This window comes from Pseudorasbora parva, chromosome 14, assembly GCF_024679245.1.
Source record: "Pseudorasbora parva isolate DD20220531a chromosome 14, ASM2467924v1, whole genome shotgun sequence".
Lineage (NCBI taxonomy): Eukaryota > Metazoa > Chordata > Actinopteri > Cypriniformes > Gobionidae > Pseudorasbora > Pseudorasbora parva.
In genome coordinates, this window is record NC_090185.1 from 15593612 (window position 1) to 15614664 (window position 21053).

The 21053-nt window shown below is 38.7% G+C and overlaps 2 protein-coding genes across 2 annotated transcripts; both read left to right on the plus strand.

Moving 5' to 3' along the window:
* The first annotated feature begins 541 nt into the window (after positions 1-541).
* On the plus strand, positions 542-7831 carry pdhb (pyruvate dehydrogenase E1 subunit beta). The gene is made up of 10 exons (XM_067414762.1): positions 542-640; positions 739-798; positions 3879-3986; positions 4634-4696; positions 4786-4821; positions 4896-5181; positions 5257-5367; positions 6770-6861; positions 7041-7182; positions 7430-7831. The coding sequence occupies exons 1-10, from the start codon at positions 605-607 to the stop codon at positions 7573-7575; spliced, it is 1080 nt and encodes a 359-aa protein (XP_067270863.1). The 5' UTR covers positions 542-604; the 3' UTR covers positions 7576-7831.
* Positions 7832-8120: 289 nt separating this feature from the next.
* Positions 8121-12875, plus strand: kctd6a (potassium channel tetramerization domain containing 6a). The gene is made up of 3 exons (XM_067415613.1): positions 8121-8405; positions 8781-8858; positions 11459-12875. Exons 2-3 carry the CDS (start codon positions 8832-8834, stop codon positions 12143-12145), a joined length of 714 nt encoding a protein of 237 aa, XP_067271714.1. The 5' UTR covers positions 8121-8405; positions 8781-8831; the 3' UTR covers positions 12146-12875.
* The last annotated feature ends 8178 nt before the right edge of the window (positions 12876-21053 follow it).

The window sequence follows — 21053 nt, forward strand, 5'->3', positions numbered from 1 at the left end:
TATATATATATACACATATTAACCCCTATTTATTAATTTACTGTTTAGTTTCAGATACTATTTCTCATAATATATTTTAATATGTGCAGATCTAAATATAGCTAATAAAAATATAGTTAATATTTTCACTAAATATTAGAAATAATCGTTAGTAGTTTGATCATATTAACTAAATATAGTTTTTAATTTTACATTATTGTTTTTACTGTATTTTAATGCATGTGTGTTATCCAATATTTATTTTGACCCTATATGACATATTGTGGATATCTGGGTCAATTTTTTAAAACTAGTTTAGTCCTTTTTCAGCAGTACTAGTCATGCTCGTATCATATGTATACCATGGACTATGTATAGTCATGAAGCAATATAGTGAAGCAACTGATTTAGAAATCATTGATTTTTGTTTTCTATAAAAAGATTTTTCTCTTGCCCTTGGACGCCCAATGACAGTCTAACGGCAACTTCCGTTGCTGTCATGATGAGTCAGCTGCACTGATTGGCCGCTGTCACTCTGTTTCCTGTTCTGATTTCACAACGCGCTCTCTGATTGGCCGAAGCCGCTGGCATGACAGCCCCGCCTCCAGACAGAGGACAGTGAAACATGGCGTCTCTGAGATGTTTTCTGCGCTCGGGGAAGGTATTTATGTGGAAATACGGATTCTTAGCAACATATCACGTTCGTGTTTATAAGAGGATAGTCTTAAGACTGATGTTGGCTGTGTGTTTGTCTCTCAGAATGCCGCTTCAGTGGTTTTGCGGAGGGAGTTTCACAGGACGCCGCCGGCTGCGGTGCAGGTCAGTGATGCTGCTGCTCTCACCTTCAACAGATGCTGTGTCACAGTAAACATAAAACCGTGAGGAAACAGCTTTAAAATGTGCTTATTATTAGTATGTTTGATCAACCGGTTAATGGTCACGGTTAAATTCAACAATACATGTATGCCAAGATTAAGAATACTAACAGAAACACCATGATCGTAGCATGTTTTGGGTGTGTACTATGTAATGCCATGTTTTTTGTACATTTAACTCGTTTTAATAGAAATTCGTTGCTAATGTACCGCGGTAATATCAGGGTTTTCTCATGTGTACCAAGGTAAAGCCTAGTTTTGTTTTATATATGTACCATCACTACCATGGTAATACCTTGGTGTTTTGGATATTTGCCATGTTTAGATTGACACTCCTTGCTAATATATTATGGTAATACGGTTTTTCCATACCATAATTTTTATGTTTAAACCATGTTATGTTATATGTATATATATATAATATACATATACATACAGTCCCTGACAAAAGTCTTGTCGCTTTAATCCCACCAGCTTTTGTGATGTTTCAGTGAAAAACTAAACTTTCAAAAAGTATTCTAATATTCACAGCTTGGTAAAGCCCATTGAGTCAATTTTTGCAAAGACATAAGTGTTGTCACCTTGTCATATGAGCTTCACCTGTGACTAATAATGGATCAATTAGGTCTCAAGTGTGTATAAAATGAACCCCAGTACGCTAGACCTTCACATCAACTGCAACTAGACCTCTGCAAACATGCCTAAGATTTACCCAGAGACTAAAGTTTTGATTATCAAGAGGCTGAAGACCAGATCCACTGCTGATGTGGCAGACACCTTCAATGTGTCTCAGCGTCAAGTACAGAGGATAAAAAAAAAGATTTGAAGAGACTGGAGACGTTTTTGACAAGCCCAAGTCAGGCAGACCCCGCAAGACAACTGCTCGAGAGGACCGTTTGTTGACTCGAAAATCCAAGGCCAGCCCATTTTCCACTGCAGCAGAGCTCCACGAGACCTGGTCACCTGAAGTCCCTGTGTCAACCAGAACAGTTTGTCGGATTCTGTCTCGAAATGGCCTCCATGGTCGAATCAGTGCCCAGAAGCCAGCACTAAACAAAAGACAATTGAAAAACCGTGTGGCATTTGCCAAGGCCCACAGCCTGCTAAAAGGATGGACGCTGGAAAAGTGGCAGAAGGTGGATTTTTCAGATGAATCTTCTCTTGAATTACCCCACAGTCGCCGCAAATATTGCAGGAGACCTACTGGTGCCCGAATGGATCCGAGATTCACCCAGAAAACAGTGAAGTTTGGTGGCGGAAAAATCATGGTCTGGGGTTATATCCAGTATGGGGGTGTGCGAGAGATCTGCAGGGTGGAAGGCAACATCAATAGTCTAAAATACAAAGAAATCTTAGCTACCTCTTATATTCCCAAGCATAAAAGAGGCCAAATTCTGCAGCAGGACGGTGCTCCATCGCATACTTCCATCTCCACATCAAAGTTCCTCAAGGCGAAGAAGATCAAGAAGCTCCAGGATTGGCCAGCCCAGTCACCAGACATGAACATCATTGAGCATATGTGGGGTAGGATGAAAGAGGACGCATGGAAGACGAAACCAAAGAATATTGATGAACTCTGGGAGGCATGCAAGACTGCTTTCTTAGCTATTCCTGATGACTTCATCAATAAATTGTATGAATCCTTGCCAAACCGCATGGATGCAGTCCTTCAAGCTCATGGAAGTCATACAAGATATTAAATTTGGATCTCACAGCACCACAACTTAATTTGCTGACATATTTTTGTATTTGCAGTAAATTTGTTCAATTTCTGTATAGGCGACACAACTTTTGTCTTGCCAAATTTTGACCTTTCTGTCTTGATTATTTATTTCAGTGCATTAAACATCATTTGGGAGGGTTTTAGCTTTTCATATGAGCTATTTCTAACACCAATGAATTAATTAAAAGTCAGGTTAATATCAGGTATTTCTAGAAAATAGACAAGCGACAAGACTTTTGTCAGGGACTATATATATATATTTATACCATTGTATTACATTAGTGTTTTGGTCATTTACCATTGTTTAATAAACATGGTTTGGTCATATGCCTTGGAAGTGCTATTTATCATGCTAAATCCATGTTTTGTTTTGACTATGTACCATATTTATACCTTGTTGGTTTTTTTAAAGACTCGTATGTTTTATAGATATTGTATAATATTAACTTGCATTTTTATTTACCATGATTTAGATATTTACCATGATTTTTGCATTGTACCATGGTGTTACTTTTTTTTTTTTTAATCGACCTACTATGGTCTTACCATAGCAGGATGTTGGAGTACCATGTAAATCTTATTTAGTATCATGTTTTATATCAATTATATGCTACTGCCATCTGATAAATGTATAAAGATTGCCTTTTTGTAATTAATACGCTTGATTATTTTGTAAATTATTTTAAAACGTTCATGGAAATATTCAACATGCTTCTCATAATTTAGTATTTAATATACATTTACAGATATTGTGATTATATACAGTTATTGTCATTAATACAAATATAGCTTATGATTTTTTACTAAGTTTATAATAATGATATATTATTTTGCAAAATTAATGATTAGAATTAATAACATATTTCATACAATGTATTTATTTTGACCTTATTGACCCTGTTTATGGCATATCATGGAAAGATAAAACGAGTAAAACTGGTTGAGTTGCATTATTCGTTGATTTTGTTTTTTATAAAAAGTTTATTCTCTTGCCTTTGGACACCGTTGTGTTTCTGTATCTACTATTATAAATAATTTAATTATATATATATATATATATATATATATATATATATATATATATATATATATATATATATATATATATATATATATATATATATATATATATAATTTTTTTTTTTTTTTTGACATGTACGCTGGTATATTATGTTTTATTGGGAATGAAGGGTTTCTTTTTAATGTACCATGGTGGTACTATGTATTTTGTACATGTACCATGTTATTTGTTGTTGTTGGAAAATGTTCTGTATGCGTTAACATGCTCTTGGTTTTTGCAGGTAACGGTCCGAGATGCTCTCAACCAGGCCATGGATGAGGAGCTGGAGCGGGATGAACGGGTTTTCCTCCTCGGAGAGGAAGTCGCACAGTATGACGGCGCATATAAGGTAAGATAAAAATATCATTGCGCTATCAATAGCGCCAAAGCATCTCTTAGGCCCTGATTACATCGGGTATTAAGTAGCGTTTTTGCCGATCGGATCACAAGTGGACGAAGTTCAATACAGGCGGACGCATTTTAAGCTTGTCAACCACTTCCAGAGGTAGCCGAAAATGCATTTGACACGATTGCTTTTGCAGTGCAGATGCTCATATGGTCGAATGTGTCCAAACCGCCACAAAACATACTGCCTACTGAACTAATGCTTAAACATTATGGGACGCACGCTAGCCAGACGGGGTTTAAACTTTGTCTGCGGAAAACATTAGTTTGGTTTACATACACTCACAGCCTTCGCCATAGACTTGCATCTATCATGAAACAAAAGCTGATGCTCTCCGTGTGTTTTGTCATCGTCTCGTGGTGCTTTTATATGTAAATTGTGTGAGCTAACTTCGTTCATATGATCAAAACATCTGAAAAAAACATACATTTACCTGCCAATAGACCCTCCCCTTCAAAAAACAGGACAAAAATGGTCAAACGTGGACAAAAGGGACTGTCTTCCTCATCTACTTGTGATCCGATCAATCAAAAAGCATTTTAATACCCCGTGTAAACAGGGCCTTTAAACTGGCTTGTATTGGGTTGCAGGTTAGCAGAGGCCTTTGGAAGAAGTACGGGGACAAACGCATCATTGACACACCCATTACAGAGGTGAGAATGTTGACATGCTTGTGTGGAAATCGTTTTCGTATGTTCTAAATGATTGTGTTAAATAAAAACGTCCTTATTTATTCATGCAGATGGGCTTTGCTGGCATTGCTGTTGGTGCTGCCATGGTGAGTTTTTCCTAAAGCAACGATTACAAATGAATCTAAATGTTCCCAAACTAACCCCTCACATCCTCTTTTAGGCGGGTTTGAGGCCAATTTGCGAGTTTATGACCTTCAACTTCTCAATGCAAGCCATCGACCAGGTCATCAACTCGGCTGCCAAGACCTACTACATGTCTGCAGGCTTCCAGTCCGTCCCGATCGTGTTCCGCGGTCCCAACGGTGCTTCGGCCGGCGTGGCGGCTCAGCATTCCCAGTGCTTTGCCGCCTGGTATGGACACTGTCCCGGACTGAAGGTGGTCAGTCCCTGGAGCGCTGAAGACGCCAAGGGCCTTCTGAAATCTGCCATCCGAGATGATAACCCTGGTGAGTTCCTAACAGGATGAGGCTGATGTTCAGGGTGTAGATGTCGCTCTGACCGTCACATCGTGTCTCTTTCAGTGGTGTTTTTGGAGAATGAGCTGATGTACGGCGTGCCGTTTGAGATGTCCGAAGAATCTCAGTCGAAAGACTTCCTTATCCCTATTGGAAAAGCAAAGATTGAAAGACCAGGTGGGGCTGAAATAAAACCACACACACGCACAAAAGAAGTAGAAGTAATTTCATCACAGCATTTCTCCAGATTTAGAATGAGGAATGTATATAAATAAAATATAGATAAAAATGTATATAGATAAAATATTATGCAAATTATGGAGTAATGTGAATATAAATGCATTTCGGTTCACAACTGAAGTGGACCGAAAGATAAATATTTAATAAATCTCTCTCTATTGATAGTTTAATAAAAATAGTTTCAATAAAATAAGATCTATTAATACAAAATTATTTAAAAAAAATTTATAAATTAGCTTGTCACAAAGTGGACCGAAAAAAGAAATAATTCATAAATGTCAAAATTTACTGTTGTTATATTTACTGAAAAAATGAATAATAAAAAATATTAAAATAAATGTTTTTATTTTTATGATATGCATGTTAATTGCCCTCTCACAACTGAAGTGGACCAAAACAAATTTATTCTCAATATTTAAATATTTACTGATAATGTTTAGCATGGTAAAGTTCAATATAATTGAATAATATTAATATAAATGTTTATATTTTTTATACATGTTTATTATTATCATCATATTTTAATTGCCCTGTCAAAATTAAAGTCCACCAAAATATACTTATTTAATAAATGTCTATTTTAATATTTACTGAAAATTGTAATATTATAAATTATACATATAAAATATGAACATTAATATAAAATATTATTGAATATTATTGTACATGTATTATTAGCATGTAAATTGCCCTCTCATAACTGAAGTGGACCAAAACAAATGTATTCTCAATATTTTAATATTTACTGCAAATATTTAGTATTATAAAGTTCAATATAATTGAATAATATTTATATAAATGTTAAAATTTGTATACATGTTGTTGATTTATTATTATTATCATTAATACCTAATGATTTAATAAGTGTGTCACTATTTTAATATTTACTTAAATTTGTAATATTATAAAATATTATACATATAAAATATTACTGAATATTAATATACATAAACTATTATTATTATTATACAAATTACGCTGTCACAGCTAAAGTCCCACAAAAGAGAAATATTGAATACAATTTTCTATAATTATTTTAATATTTATTGACACATTTAATATTATTAAAGAAAATTATTTAATATTATTATTATTATTACATACATTATCCTGTCACAACTAAAACTGACCAAAGGAAAATAATTGAATATTAATGTATAATTATATTAACATTTTCTAACTCTATTTGAAGTCGTTTTTTAATTTTTCTATCCTATGAGAAATCTAGAACCGCGCCTGTAAATCGCTCCTATTTGAACAACCCACACCCACATAATCCACAGCTTTAGCATCATTGGTTAGAGTTGATGTGCATATTAATATTGGCGTTCTGCTGTAGGAAATCACATCACTGTGGTGTCTCATTCCCGGATGGTCAGTCTCTGTCTCGACGCTGCCGCTGTCTTGGCCAAAGAGGGTATCGAATGTGAGGTATGACATCTTCATGATGGATTTGATATATGCCTTTCTAAGCAAAAGTGATTCATTTCATAATCAGTGAATCAACATTTTTCATGTAAATTGTTTGACATCATCATCTCACATTTTAATTTCTATAAACGTATTGAATAGTAAGTAAGAGTTTGAACCCGCTGTGTTTTTGTCTGTAGGTGATCAACATGCGCACCATCCGGCCTCTAGACACAGAAACCATTGAAACGAGCATAATGAAAACCAATCACCTCATCACTGTGGAGGGCGGCTGGCCTCAGTTTGGAGTCGGGGCGGAGGTTCTTGCCCGGATCATGGAGGGTAAATATTGCACTAATGCTCAATTGAAGTTGATGTTCAAAATTAAATGCTAGCTCACTACTTGCTGTATTTTGGATTGAATGTAGAGTTTACTGTTTTAAAATGCAAGTTTGTGCTATATTGTTGTTACATGATTACATATTCTGTTTATTTTTATTTTTTAAATAGACATGAATAGGTCATTCCAAACATACCCATAGTTGTCATCCTCAGTACAAAGATTTATTATTTCTTTTTTTAATTCAAGGTCCCGCCTTCAATTTCCTCGACTCCCCTGCGGTCCGGGTCACGGGTGTAGATATTCCAATGCCGTACGCCAAGATTTTAGAGGACAACAGCATACCGCAAATCAAGGACATCATCTTCTCCGTCAAAAAGACTTTGAACGTTTAACAATATATCACCATTTCAGGACACATTAAATATTAAATACATGTTCTCTCCGTTTCTGCATCAATGTTTGGGAAATAGGATGTTTTTCATCTTTCTGTTACACTGCTCTTCCCTCACTATATTAAAAATATTTTCTCATTTTGACTCTAAAATGAGGTTTTTGTCATGACCGTGAGGTATATTATGACTATAAACAACCAACCATGTGTATTATGCTGTAAATTCTACTGTAAGCTAAAATAAACTTTTATCTCAATGGGGCGTGAGAATGATTGGGTAGTCCTCATGTACAAATAAATTGTTCGAATTTTAGATGACGTTTTGGGTTTATTTCTGTGGGATATTATGAAGACGCAGGGCTTGCCATGTAAAATAAATGCGAAAACAGAAACGCATAGATATTAAACGCGTTTAGGACATTAATGAGAGCTTGTACTGAAATCGTTCTGCTGATTGAGGTGTTTTGAGTGATGGCTGAAATTTACGGAGAAAGAAAGGGTGGGGCTGTGTGCGGCGGGCGGAGCTTCTGTCGTGGGTGTGTCATTTCCGCTCATCCCACATTGACGTCCCTGTCCTGTTCTCGGTGACTCCTCAACGTAAACATTACAGTTATCTTACAGCGTTTACTCGAACAGAAGGAGTCTATATAGAACACAAGGGTTTCAAAATGCTCCTGTATTTTGGAAAAGTCACGAAAAACCTCACAGGAAAGCAAAGTCTCCTTGTTTAAACCCCCATATTCCTGATGCATTGGACGAAAGGAAACAACTGAAGTACATCGGACGAGGAGAAGAGACTTAAATCCTAAAATTTAACGCATTTGCAACGAGGTAATGTTATAACTGAACATTGTTATTCAAATGCGATCGATTGTAGATTATATATTTGTTTTGTATCGTTAAAATCTGTATTATTGCAACCTCTATAAATGATACGCATGCTGCATCATTTCGTCATTTCATTAATATTAATAGGTCGCTGCTTTATATTTTATTTTGTTTACGGTTTATTTCTGAGACGTTGCAACAATATATGGTGGGATCATGCAGGGAAACCCTCGGTGTCCTTCATATGCTGCGTCATTTATTTCACGATCGTTTCCATGGTGATATAATCAATATTACACTTGAATATGCCGTCTTCACTATGAAATATGTAAACCATGAGTATACCTTTAGTTAGTTAAGTGTTTGTACCCCATAAAGGCTGCAGAGTGCGTCTTTCATCACCAGCATTGAAGAGGAACAGTTGGCCACATGGAGAATGGAGACTGGGCACACATGGTAAATATAAACTAATCGAATAACGCAGCTGTTACTGTAAATAATGTTCAAAATAATAATTTAAAACAAAAATAATATGAAAAATAATTGATTTTAATGATACAATTATTTTCTTTCTGCATATAAGTGTTTTGAGTAGTTCCTGGGTTAGGTATTTAATACTAATTCTGTAAAACTTGTTTTTAGTAATTTTCCCGTGTAGAACTTTGATATTCTTCAGAATGAAAAGTGCGTTATAAATAAAATGTATTATTATTATTATTATTATTATGAAATGGTTACTCCTCGCTCCCATGTAAAAAAAGAGCCCACACCTCTATTTTAAATAACTTAAGTATTTAAGTTAATATTTCTTAATAGTAACACATTTTTAGATTTCCTGTTCTAATATTAGAATGCTTTGCTATAGTTTCTAGAGGGGTTTGCATTTTTACTAGGGTGTTGGTGGCGATGTCAACATTGTTTTCTGAATGTGTAAACAATATGCAAAACAAGAAATTATTTATTATGAAAAAAATATTTTCTGATGTGCTTTGTTATGCAGTTCAAGACTGTTTTGGGTGGTTGCTAGGGCGTTGCTAGGGTGTTGGATGTTCTTAGGGTATTGCTATGGTGTCCTGGTTAGCAATGGGCACTTTCGAAACTTGCTTTGTAAAGCTTCGAAACCTTTGTTTTGAACCAGTGATTCGGAGCGTGTATCAAACGGCCTAATTCGTTTGATTTAAGTAAGAAGAAGAAAAGGGAGGGTTGTTTTTTAAAGTCTCTGAATAACCAAGCTCTCCATGAAATTAAGACCTACAATTTAATAAAGTATCACTTGTAATAAAGATACTTTATATTAATGGTATTAGATGATTTATTAATTACATTTAATTAACTGCACCTTCAATAAAACATTTGCAGATGTTTTGTAAAAGATGTTTTTATGCATGTTTGGTCAGTTTTCACTGTATTTGCACTGTTCTGACCAGCAGGGGTCACCGGCGTTTCGAAACAGTGAATAATTTTTAAGAAGCTATTGATTAAATTGATTACATTTTTTAAAACTTAGGCTGAATCCGAAATCCCCCCCTAAACCCTCAATCACTATTTCCTGCATTAGTCCACTAATACAGTTCACTTAAAGAAGTGAATGATATGAGTAAGTACATTTGAACAGCCGTTGAGTATACACTCGTTATTGCAGTGCAATGTTGGATAGAGTGTGCTCTCTAACGTCCACAATGGTTTCGGAGACCATTTCAAATGCCTGTCCCTTCAAATAATGCCCTATTTTAGAGTAAAGGGAGCATTTTCAGTTTTAGTTTCTCCCATTACTAGCTATGATGTTCTGGGTATTTGCTAGACAGTTGAGAGCGCGTTACTAAACGGTTACCTAATGCCTTAAGAACAGGATTTCCAGTGGCTCAAAAAAAAAAAAAAAAAAGCTTTGAGAGTCACTCTAATCCACACTCTGGAGCAAAAGGTGGCGGGCCGCGGTAATGCACCAAAAGATGGATGCCTAATGACATTAAAAAAAGAAGAGCAGCTTTGAGAGTCAGCCATTTTGTCTTATCCCAGTGGTCCATTTTGTTTTGAGACCAAGGTTTTATGAAGAACAGGGTTAGATTCGAAAACATCTCATGTGGTGTTTATCGTACGACTGTTGTGAAGCTCAGTTTACCAAACTATTAGTTTTCATAGAATGTTGTCCCTTAGGGACATGTCATTTGTCAATGCAGCTGAAAGCAGCAGATGTTTTCAAGCCTGGACCCAAGCAAGCCATCTTGATCAACCTGCTTTACTAGAAAAACCAAGCTGGGTGAAGTTTTGCTGGGGACCAGCATGGATTTAATGGTCCACCAACTAGAACAGCAACTAAATCATGGCCGTATGGCCGTTAGTTTTGGTCTAAGTTGGTCTTTAAATCATGACATTCTGAGCGGGTGCAACATATTTCTTATACTTCTACAGTTTATGTTCTTCTTTGTTGTAGATAATGAATACATAAACACTGGTTGCTAAGCTGTTGCTAGGGTGTTCTGGGTGGTTGCTTGACAGTTGCCAGGGCTTTTCTAAACGGTTGCTTACCACCTTAAGAACAGGATCTGCAATGGCTCAAAAAGGAAAACAAAGTAAGCTTTGGGGGTCAGCCATTTTGTCTTATCCTAGTGGTCCATTTTGTCTAAGATCAAGGTTTTATGAAGGACTGGGTCGAAAACATCCCATGTGGTGTTTTAAACCACAATCCATACTTCCTGTAGCTCAGTTTACCATACAATAGTTTCTGAAGTAAATGTTCCTAAGGGTTTTTTTAACCGCAGCTGAAACCAGCAAATGTTGGCCCCTAACAAGTCCTTGGGTCAACCAGCTTTACTATGAAAAACCAAGCTGGTTGAAATTTTGCTAGGGAACAGCATGAATTTGATGGTCCACCTACAAGAGCAACACCAAATCAATTGATATTCATGCCAATTCATGTTGGACTAAAATTGTGTTTTCAGCAGGGAAAGGTTGAGTGTTTGTTGTATCAGCACAAGTACCATCTTGAGATTCTCAGGAGGTACAAAATAGATCTTAATGCTTTGGAAAACTACTATTTATGCTCTTCTTTGTTGTAGATGATGGATACGGTTACCCTAAATGTTGGGGGCCAGTTGTACACCACATCGCTATCCACCCTCCAGCGTTATCCAGACTCTATGCTGGGCGCAATGTTCCGTGGCGATTTTCCCACTACTCGAGATGCCCAGGGCAACTACTTCATAGATCGAGATGGTCCACTATTCCGTTATATTTTGAACTTTTTACGAACCTCGAAACTGACGCTACCGTGTGACTTCAAAGAAACAGAGCTGCTTCGGAAGGAAGCGGACTTCTACCAGATAGAGCCCTTGATCCAGTGTTTAGGTGACACCAAACCTCTCTACCCGACGGACACTTTTGAGCAAGTGGTAGAACTCTCGAGTACTCGTAAGCTGTCCAAGTACTCGAACCCGGTGGCAGTCATCATCACCCAACTCACCATCACCACCAAAGTTCACGCACTGCTTGAAGGCATCTCCAACAACTTCACCAGATGGAATAAACATATGATGGACACCAGAGACTTTCAAGTGTCCTTTACCTTTGGACCATGTGACTACCACCAAGAGGTGTCCCTTCGCGTGCATCTGGTGGAGTACATCTCCAAGCAAGGCTTCACGATTCGCAACACGCGAGTTCATCACATGAGTGAACGCGCCAATGAGAACACGGTTGAACATCATTGGACTTTCTGTAGAATTGCGCAGAAGGTTGAGGACTGATTGATGATGCATTCATGTCCGGTCAAACATTACCGTAATTGCAATAGCTTTGAGATAGCCAATTGAGCAATTACGAGTTTAGCGAAGACGCAAAGTTTTTTTAAACTAGTTGCGACAAAATTGAGTCAGTCAATCTCGAAATTACTTGAACACACCACATCTCCACTGCGGTTCCTGGCTGACGAAAAACGATGAAAATGTGTTCTGTAGTACGTATTCATGCAAGCAGTTTTTTTGCATCTTCCCACCCACTTCAGAAGTTTATGGACAAAAGGAACCTACATACACTATACCTCATTTAGGTAAAAGTTACCTTAATTCCTTCCTAAATTGTCATGTTTTCAAATCTATTTATGCAACCTTTAAATATTTTTTTAATGTATATTGCATCAGTGTTAATTATACAGTATTCATTTGTATTTGTAATACTTCCACATGTATTTTGTCCTGTGATTGACTCTATGAACTGTAAATGGTTTGCATGATTCCGTGGTGTCATACTTCCTCCCTTGTGATACAGAAAGGGTTAAATGGTTTGAAAACTCAGGCGAAATTAAAAGAGTTCATTGATGTGTGTAATGAATTTGACCTGCACATTAAAAACTGTAGTTTCGTCATACATTGTGTGTTTCTGTTTGGTAGTAGATGTCTTCGTATAATATATGCAAGTACATTTTTGTGCTTTTCTTTCAAATGAAATAACTTCAATAAATAACTGGATCACGTCTGATTTTGAAATATTTGATTTCGCTTTTTTTGTGGGGTTGATTGGAGTGGCTTTTACCTTTTGTGTTGAGCTTTCATTTTTAAGTAAGTAGATTATTTATTTTAAAATTGAAGCATATTAGTCATAATCCAGATTTTTTTTTTTCTTGTGAATTTGGCATTAAAATCACTCGTGACACTAAATGTAATTGCAGTCTGTTTGAGCAGTGTTACATAGCAACACTGACTCAACCAATGATGCATGCTAAAGGCGGGGTTAAATGCTTGTCTGACTAACGATAAATAGGGAAAAGGTACTGTATGACTTTTTTTTTTTTGACTACTGAAGCACAAAAATTCAGATATTAAGAAAACATGTCAAGTTCACATACTTGTTTATCCGAAAAACAATGCTACAGCCAGTTATTCAACTTTAAAATCTACATTCCATATTGGAATGCCATTTGGCAGAAAACACAGCATGTCGCAACAAAGGAAGCCAGCAAACAAACTGCGTTAGAGATCGCAGATTCTACCCAACCTAAAAAGCCTTGGCATCCATCTAAAAATCTCTATCCAGAGGCATATTAAAACACGGGTAAATCAACTCACCAGCTTACCAGAGTAAGGATCATCACCTTGCATTTTCTTATAATTTATTTTGTCCTACAATGGAAGTCAATGCCTAACATCAACTCTCTGGTTACCAGCATTCTTGAAAATATCTTATTTTGTGTTCATGTGGTGAACAGCGCATTCCAGGGCCGTAACAGTGGACATTTTGCTATATTTTGATTTGATCTTGGTGGACTAACACAAACAAACTGTCCAACACCATCAGATAAGGATGCTAGGACAACTCACAGACACCTTAAGCACTGGAAGGACAGGAATTCTCATTGGTGAACAGGCAGTGCCCCCATCATGAGACTAATCCCTGAGGTTTGAGCCAACTGCCATAAAAATTCTCTAGGACTTTTTGGACGCAAGAGCAGTGGCAAAAGGAAGCCGCAATGATCCATCCAAATCCATTCATAACTATGTTTGGAAACCTTGAAACTGATGTAAACAACACACATCCATTTCAAAATTATTCAGAGAAATAAATACTCTCAGTGACAGCTATTTGTAGCGTAACATCTTACACAAATGTAGCTGTTAACGTACTAATGAAAAAATGACTGATATTTTTCCATCATGTTTGTTTAGAATACTGCCAATGCCAAAAGTATTCTGGTGATGGTTTGGAAAGTTCTCCCAAAACCCACAAGTCCTGAAAACAAGTGAAGCCAAAACGTTCCGAATTCTGATTGCCCCCAGGTGGCTGGATGGAGTATAGCTCATAAATCCCACCCTATCCATGTAATCGAACGGGACGTGGAACAAACTACACAAATTACACTTAAAATATTTTTTCCAAAGATGGTTTCTTTTAAGTAGTTTTTTAGTTACACACTAAAAAAATGCTGGGTTAAAAACACCCCAAGTTGGGTTGGAAAGGGACAAACCCAGAAATTTGGTTGTTTGAATGGTTCCATTCACTGGGTTCAAACAACCCAATTTCTGGGTTTGTCCGTTTTCAACCCAACACGGGTTGTTTTTAACCCAGCATTTTTTAGAGTGTACTTAGTTATTTGATGCTATAAAAAAATAGGCTGTGACCTTATGATTGACAGCGTCTCTGATCGACATGCCAAATGCGTTAACTGACTTTTTTTTCTGGATTTTCAGAGGGTTGAAGATTTTACATTAATTTCTACATTTGCATAACTGCTTATTTCACACGATGTTGCTAAACGTCCCTGTGGGAATGTGGGTGGGGACTTGATACCCCGGCTCCACGCTCACTACTGCAGACTCGGGCTCCGAGATGTGAAGCCGCCAATGTCCAAATATGGCACTGACTTTTCTACAATGGTAGAGAGTGAATGTGTGTCTATGGGTGGGCTACACTCTGCGTGCCAGTAGCCAATCACAACACTGGAATGGAGAAATGCCAAATTGTAATCTTCTCATTGGAAAGGAACAAAGGTACCCTTTAACAGACTGTCAGGGTAAGAAAACTCAGAAGTGGCAGCAGGCCTTGGCAGCGAGGAGACTGCAATGAGCTGAATGATGTCTGCCGATCAACAAAGTCAGTGAATATCCAGAAACCACAAAGCAGCCAGTAATCCAGACTCAAGCAGGAAGCGAACACACAGGACCAAAAGACTTGAGAAAATAAAGCCAGAACAGAATAGCAAGGTATGAGCATGAGAAATGATCTGACTAGATATAGGCGGCCATAACAAGCTGCAGGTGCGGCTTGTCTGATTAGCTCGTCAGCACAGTTGGTAGCTAGGCAACACTGATGAGCAATCAGACCAGTGACAGGAAACCGACAAAGACATGTCAGAATGAACACACAGACCCGTGGACTGTGACACAGGCACTCCTTGTTCTGAGTCCCGTGCCTGCGAACGTGAGACAGAAACAGATCAACCAAGTCTCCCATCGGGTGAGATATAACAGATACACTGCAGTGTTCTGACCCCCTAGTTCATCCAGAGAGACGACGAACGATTCCATGATCTGGGTCTACAGTTTGAGGTTGGCAGACAGCAACAGATACAACCACATTCTGAGCCTTCAGTCTGTGAGGAAAGAGACATTAAAGGGTTAGTTCACCCAAAAATGAAATGTATGTAATCAATGTCGTTCCACACCCGTAAGACCTCCGTTCATCTTCAGAACACAGTTTAAGATATTTTATATTTAATCCGAGAGCCTATGCAAGTGTATGCAAACTATACTGTCCATGTCCAGAAAGGGAATAAAATCATCATCAAAGTAGTCCATATGTGACATCAGTTAGTTAATTAGAATCTCTTGAAGCATCGAAAATACATTTTGGTCCAAAAATAACAAAGACAACGACTTTATTCAGCATTGTCTTCTTATCCTGGTTGGTTTTCAATCCTCAAGTAAAGATTCAAATGGTTATGAATCAGTGGATTGATTCATGATTTGGTGAAAATTTCATTTTTGGGTGAACTAACCCTTTAACTAATGTTACGTTCAGAGCCTTCGTCCAGCGAGACAATAACCAAGTCTCCACGATAGAGAGACAAAAGTAGATTGACCAAGTTCTGAGTGCATGGCCCAGAGAGGCAGAAGATAAACAAACATTTGCAACAAGGTTGAGCTCAGGAGAGAGAACCTTCACTTCAAGGTTCCTTCGTCTGTGTGTTCTGGATTTTAGGACTCTTTGGTGCTCCAGGAAATCAGCATCCCACAGAGTTTTGTGTCAAGGCTGTTGAAACAGATTCTTGCTTCTTTGCAGAGACTTTGGCATTGTAGTATATTTTGCTATAAACTAATCAGTGTTAAAAAAAAAATGTTGGGAAACTTCATATGATCCTACAAGAGTGATTACCGATAGGCTATCTGCAAAACAAAACAAAAAAAGAAGAAAAGAAGAAAAACATCATCCACTGACTTTCAAAGCTGCTACAGAAATGACTTTCGACTTCGAGGACCTTGGTAGAAATGTAGTGGAGTAAAAAGTATGATATTTGTCTTTCAAATGTAGTGAAGTTAAAGTCATAAGTTTCCAGAAAAAATAATACTCAAGTAAAGTACAGATACTCAAAAACTTACGTACTCAAGTAAATGTACTGAGTTACTGTCCACCTCTGGTATATTATCAGTATATGATTTTCTAGTTTACATTAGAGGTAATATAGCTGATGATAGTTAAGCAAGGGATAATCCACAGCTAGCTGTGCATTAAATTATTTTAATGCCCAATGTGGAGGCAACGAACCGCCCAACTCGAAGTAGAGGGTGGTTGTCCTCTTCGAAGTGTATTAAAATCGTTTAATGCACAGCTAGCTGTGGATTATCCCTTACTTAACTATGCCCATGCTTATCCCGCTTATACCATAGTCATTTGCCAGCATTGACAATATAAAGCTGTTATTGATGTTTTCAGCGTAATATTTGACTGGAAGGATCAAACTAATGGTTATATTCATCAGTCACGGCTAGTTAGATCAAGCATTCTGCATGCTTTGAATCAGACACAGAAATAAATCAGTGCGTAAGATAATGTTTATTTGAATGAATTATAGCGTTTATTTGAATTAATTTAGAGATAAAGAAAGAGAGATTCATACCAGTGTCTGTTAAGAATCTCTCTATTAATAACAAAGCTGGTGCCTTGGAATTACCTTTGCATTAAACGGTTTTGTTGCACATATACCTCAGCCAATCAAAATCAAGTATTCAGACAGACCATGGTATAATAACAAATAATCTCTGATTTATTTGTTTGATGCATATTAAGGTTCTTCACCTTATTCGTTTCAGTGTTACACCCAACTTAATCACTTGTATTTTATGTCTTATGCACTTTATTCCTTTATCATACATGGTATTTAGTATCTGTGTTATTTATTCTTGTTTATCTTTTTGTTAATAAAATATATTTTATTACACATGTGACTTACTTGTGCTGATAATACAGAAGAGGCTCTACAAGTTGACAATCTCACCCTCCAGTTAGGCGTGTTCTGATACTGCCCTGATAAAAGTCCTTGACTGGTGCCCCAAACTTACTAACTCATAACCGCACCTTAAGTGACACGTGATTAAAAAATGATAACGTCAGCGTTGACGCGAGTACCAATCACTACATAATTGTCGTCCCTGAGTGGGCGAAAGTAAAATCACTAAACAAGAAAGAAGCTCATATAGATGTGGGAAAACTTGAAGGTGAGTAAATGATGACAGCATTTACATTTTTGAGTGAACTATCCCTTTAAATGAATTATAACCAATAAACGAGCTGGTAACAAGCTCATAAGATCTCATACAATGGCCTCTTGCATGAGTCAGCATTATTGGAAAAGCTGGTGTGACCTATTAGCCCTGAGAGCTTCTGTTAACTAGCTTTTGTTAGCTAGCATTTGTTGTGGTTTTATTTATTATTTACTCAGGATATGTGTTGCCGCCACATATCTAAAAGCGATTTCTACGAGAGCGAGTGAGTGATTGAGGGAGTGAGTGAGTGAGTGAGTGTGTGTCTGAGAGAGAGGGAGAGGGAGAGAGAGAGAACGTGCAGATGTGGGGCCATGTTGCTTGTTCTATTTTGGTGTTGTCTAATATCTTATGTCTATATGCTGTAGTAATTTGTTTTTCTAAAGAAACGGTAGGCAGTGTTTGCTTGTGTAAAAATCACCGGTAGCTACTGTGCTAGGGTGGTTTCCATGGTGTTGTAATGTAGTTGTATTATATTACTATGCAGTTGCTTTGTGCTCTGGATGGTAGCTAGGTGGTTGCTCACTAGCCTCAGTCAAATTCGCCCATAACCATGTCATTGTAACTTAATAAGTCTGCATGTTTTTTTGTCCATTTTGTTGCCTGCTTTCCTCAACAAGCCACATGATTTGAATAATTCAGTTACTGATTGTTGAGCATGCTTTTGAAACACTGCTTTGTGAAACTTCAAAGCTTTTTGTGAATCATTTGTTTCAAACCAATGATTCAGAGCGCGTACAAACTGCCAAGTCGCTCTATTTCATTAAACGTGGCTTCATTTTGAACGTTTTGAAATGTCATTGGTTCGGGCTGATGCTGCATGCACACGCCATTTCATAATCACCGTTTATGCTTTTGATTTGCGGTACTTGGTGTCATATACCGGTCGGTCTGCACAGCACCGCTTCATGTCAAACACCTTAAATCAAAGACTTCAGAGCTGTGTCCTAATTTAAACGCTGCATCCTTCGAAGAAAACAGAAGACTTCAACAGCCATCGTCAGCCTTTGATGGCCTCAAAGGTCAAACTGAGAATTGTTAATTAGGATGGTCTAGTTTACGGAGGATTGTTCTTGTCGCCTATAGCAACTGTAAATGCTGCTATTGGCGAAAGGCTGCAATGCTTGCCCTGGACTTTTTTTAAAGTTATATTTAATGGTCTGAAAGCAAACAGCCTATCAAAATATGTTCACCTAGGTCCATTTCTGTACATAAAAAATATAAATTGCATCAAGCTCTGAGGGCCAAGGAGCTTGGCATACCACATTGTCCAGCATGTCCAGCTCTAAATGGCCGCTAGCCCTGAGTTTTCAGTGCCTGCAAGTCTTGTTGTTCCCACACCAGACCCTGTTCACAACATGGCTGCCGCACCGAAGCCTCCAGCTAAGATGGCCGCCACACCAGAGCCTCCAACCAAGATGTAGTTTACACGTGGTAATTACAAGTTCTACAAGTATCATGATCCCAGCCTGTGTTCCCCTGTCTTGTGTGAGGACTTTTGTTATTTTCTGTCTTGTGCCATGTTTTGTACTTTTTCATATTGATTAGCCTCTCCAGGTGTGTCTAGTTAGTTCCCTTGGTTATCCTCATGTTAATTTACCACACCCCTTGTTACCCTGTTTAGCGTATGTCCTGTGTATAAATAACCCTTGTGTTTTGTCTGTCATTGTCTTGCAATAACTTTCGCCTATCTTGTTTCTTGATTTACCCTGTTTTCATGTTTTGTTCCTGTGGATTTTAAAAATAAATCTAGCTGTATGTGGATCCTCTTCCCAGCCTGCTCCTTTGCCTGCCTGACTGTCCCTTCTTGACAGAATGACTGACCTTAAACGTGGATCCAGCAGACTCATCCGATTACGTCAAGGTAACAGATCACTTGGGGACCACACCTGAGATTTCCTGGACCCTGCAAACCTCACAGACTTCCCAGATTGTGTCTTAATTTACTTTTTAACTGTTATGGACTCAATAAATATGATCAGTCAAAACAAATTTTTGATGGTCCTCGAAGATCGTTGATCAATTTTCTGGATTACACACTATTGTTGAATGGTCCTCCTTCGCTGTTGGGGAAGTTGAGGAGAATGCTTCCAGTCAAGATGGCCACCAAGCATGAGCCTCCAGCCAAGATGGCCACCACGCATGAGCCTCCATCTAAGATGGCCGCCAGGCCTGAGCCTCCATCCAAGATGGCCGCCACGCCAGAGCCATCAGCCAAGATGTCCGCAACAGCTTAGCCTTCAGCCAAGATGGCCCCCACGCCTGTGCCTTCAGCCAAGATGGCCCCCATGCCCGAGCCTCCAGCCAAAATGGCCCCCATGCCTGAGCTTCCATCCAAGATGGCTGCTACGCCGGAGGCTCTATCAAAGATGGCAGCCACGCCTGCGCCTCCCGCCATGATGACAACCACGCCTGAGCCTCCTGCCAAGATGTCCACCATGGCTGAACCTCCATTCAAGATGGCCGCCATGCCTGAGCCTCCAGCCAAGATGGCCACCATGCCTGAGCCTCACTTCAAGATGGTGGCCATGCCTGAGCCCCCAGTCAAGATGGCCACCATGCCAGAGCCTCCATTCAAGATGGCCGCCATGCCTGAGCCTCCAGCCAAGATGGCCTCCACACCTTAGCCCCATCCAAGATGGCCACCACACCACAGCCTCTATCCAAGATGGCCGCCACACCGGAGCCTCTATCCAAGATGGCCGCCATGCCTGAACCTCCAGCCAAAATGGCCGAACGCCTGAGCATCCATCCAAGATGGCCGCCACACTGGAGCCTCTATCCAAGATGGCCACCACACCGGAGCCTCTATCCAAGATGGCCGCCACGCCTGAGCCTCCCGCCATGATGGCCGCCACGCCTGAGTCTTCAGCCAAGATGGCCGCCAGTCCATAACCTCCAGCCAAGATGGCCGCCACGCCTAGGCCTCTATCCAAGATGGCCACTTCGCCTGAGCCTCCATTTAAGATGGCCGCTACACCTGAGCATCCAATCAAGATGGCCACCACACCTGAGCCTCCATCCAAGATGGCTGCCATGCCTAGGCCTCCATCCAAGATGGCCACCACACCTGAGCCTCTAATCAAGATGGCCGCCACACCTGAGCCTCCATCCAAGATGGCTGCCACAACTGAGCCTCCATCCAAGATGGCCACCATGCCTGAGGCTCCATCCAAGATGGCCACCATGCCTGAGCCTCCATCCAAGATGGCTGCCACACCTGAGCCTCCACATTTCTTACGTTGCATGAGTGCCCACTACTGGCAGAACCTTTGCAATGGACTGAACTGAAATGTCCTAAGCCCTTGATAACTTGGAATCCACTATGGAGTTGTTTTATTTATTTATTTTCCTTTACAAAATTGTTAAATGCAGCATTATATATGTATATAGGTGTGTTTGG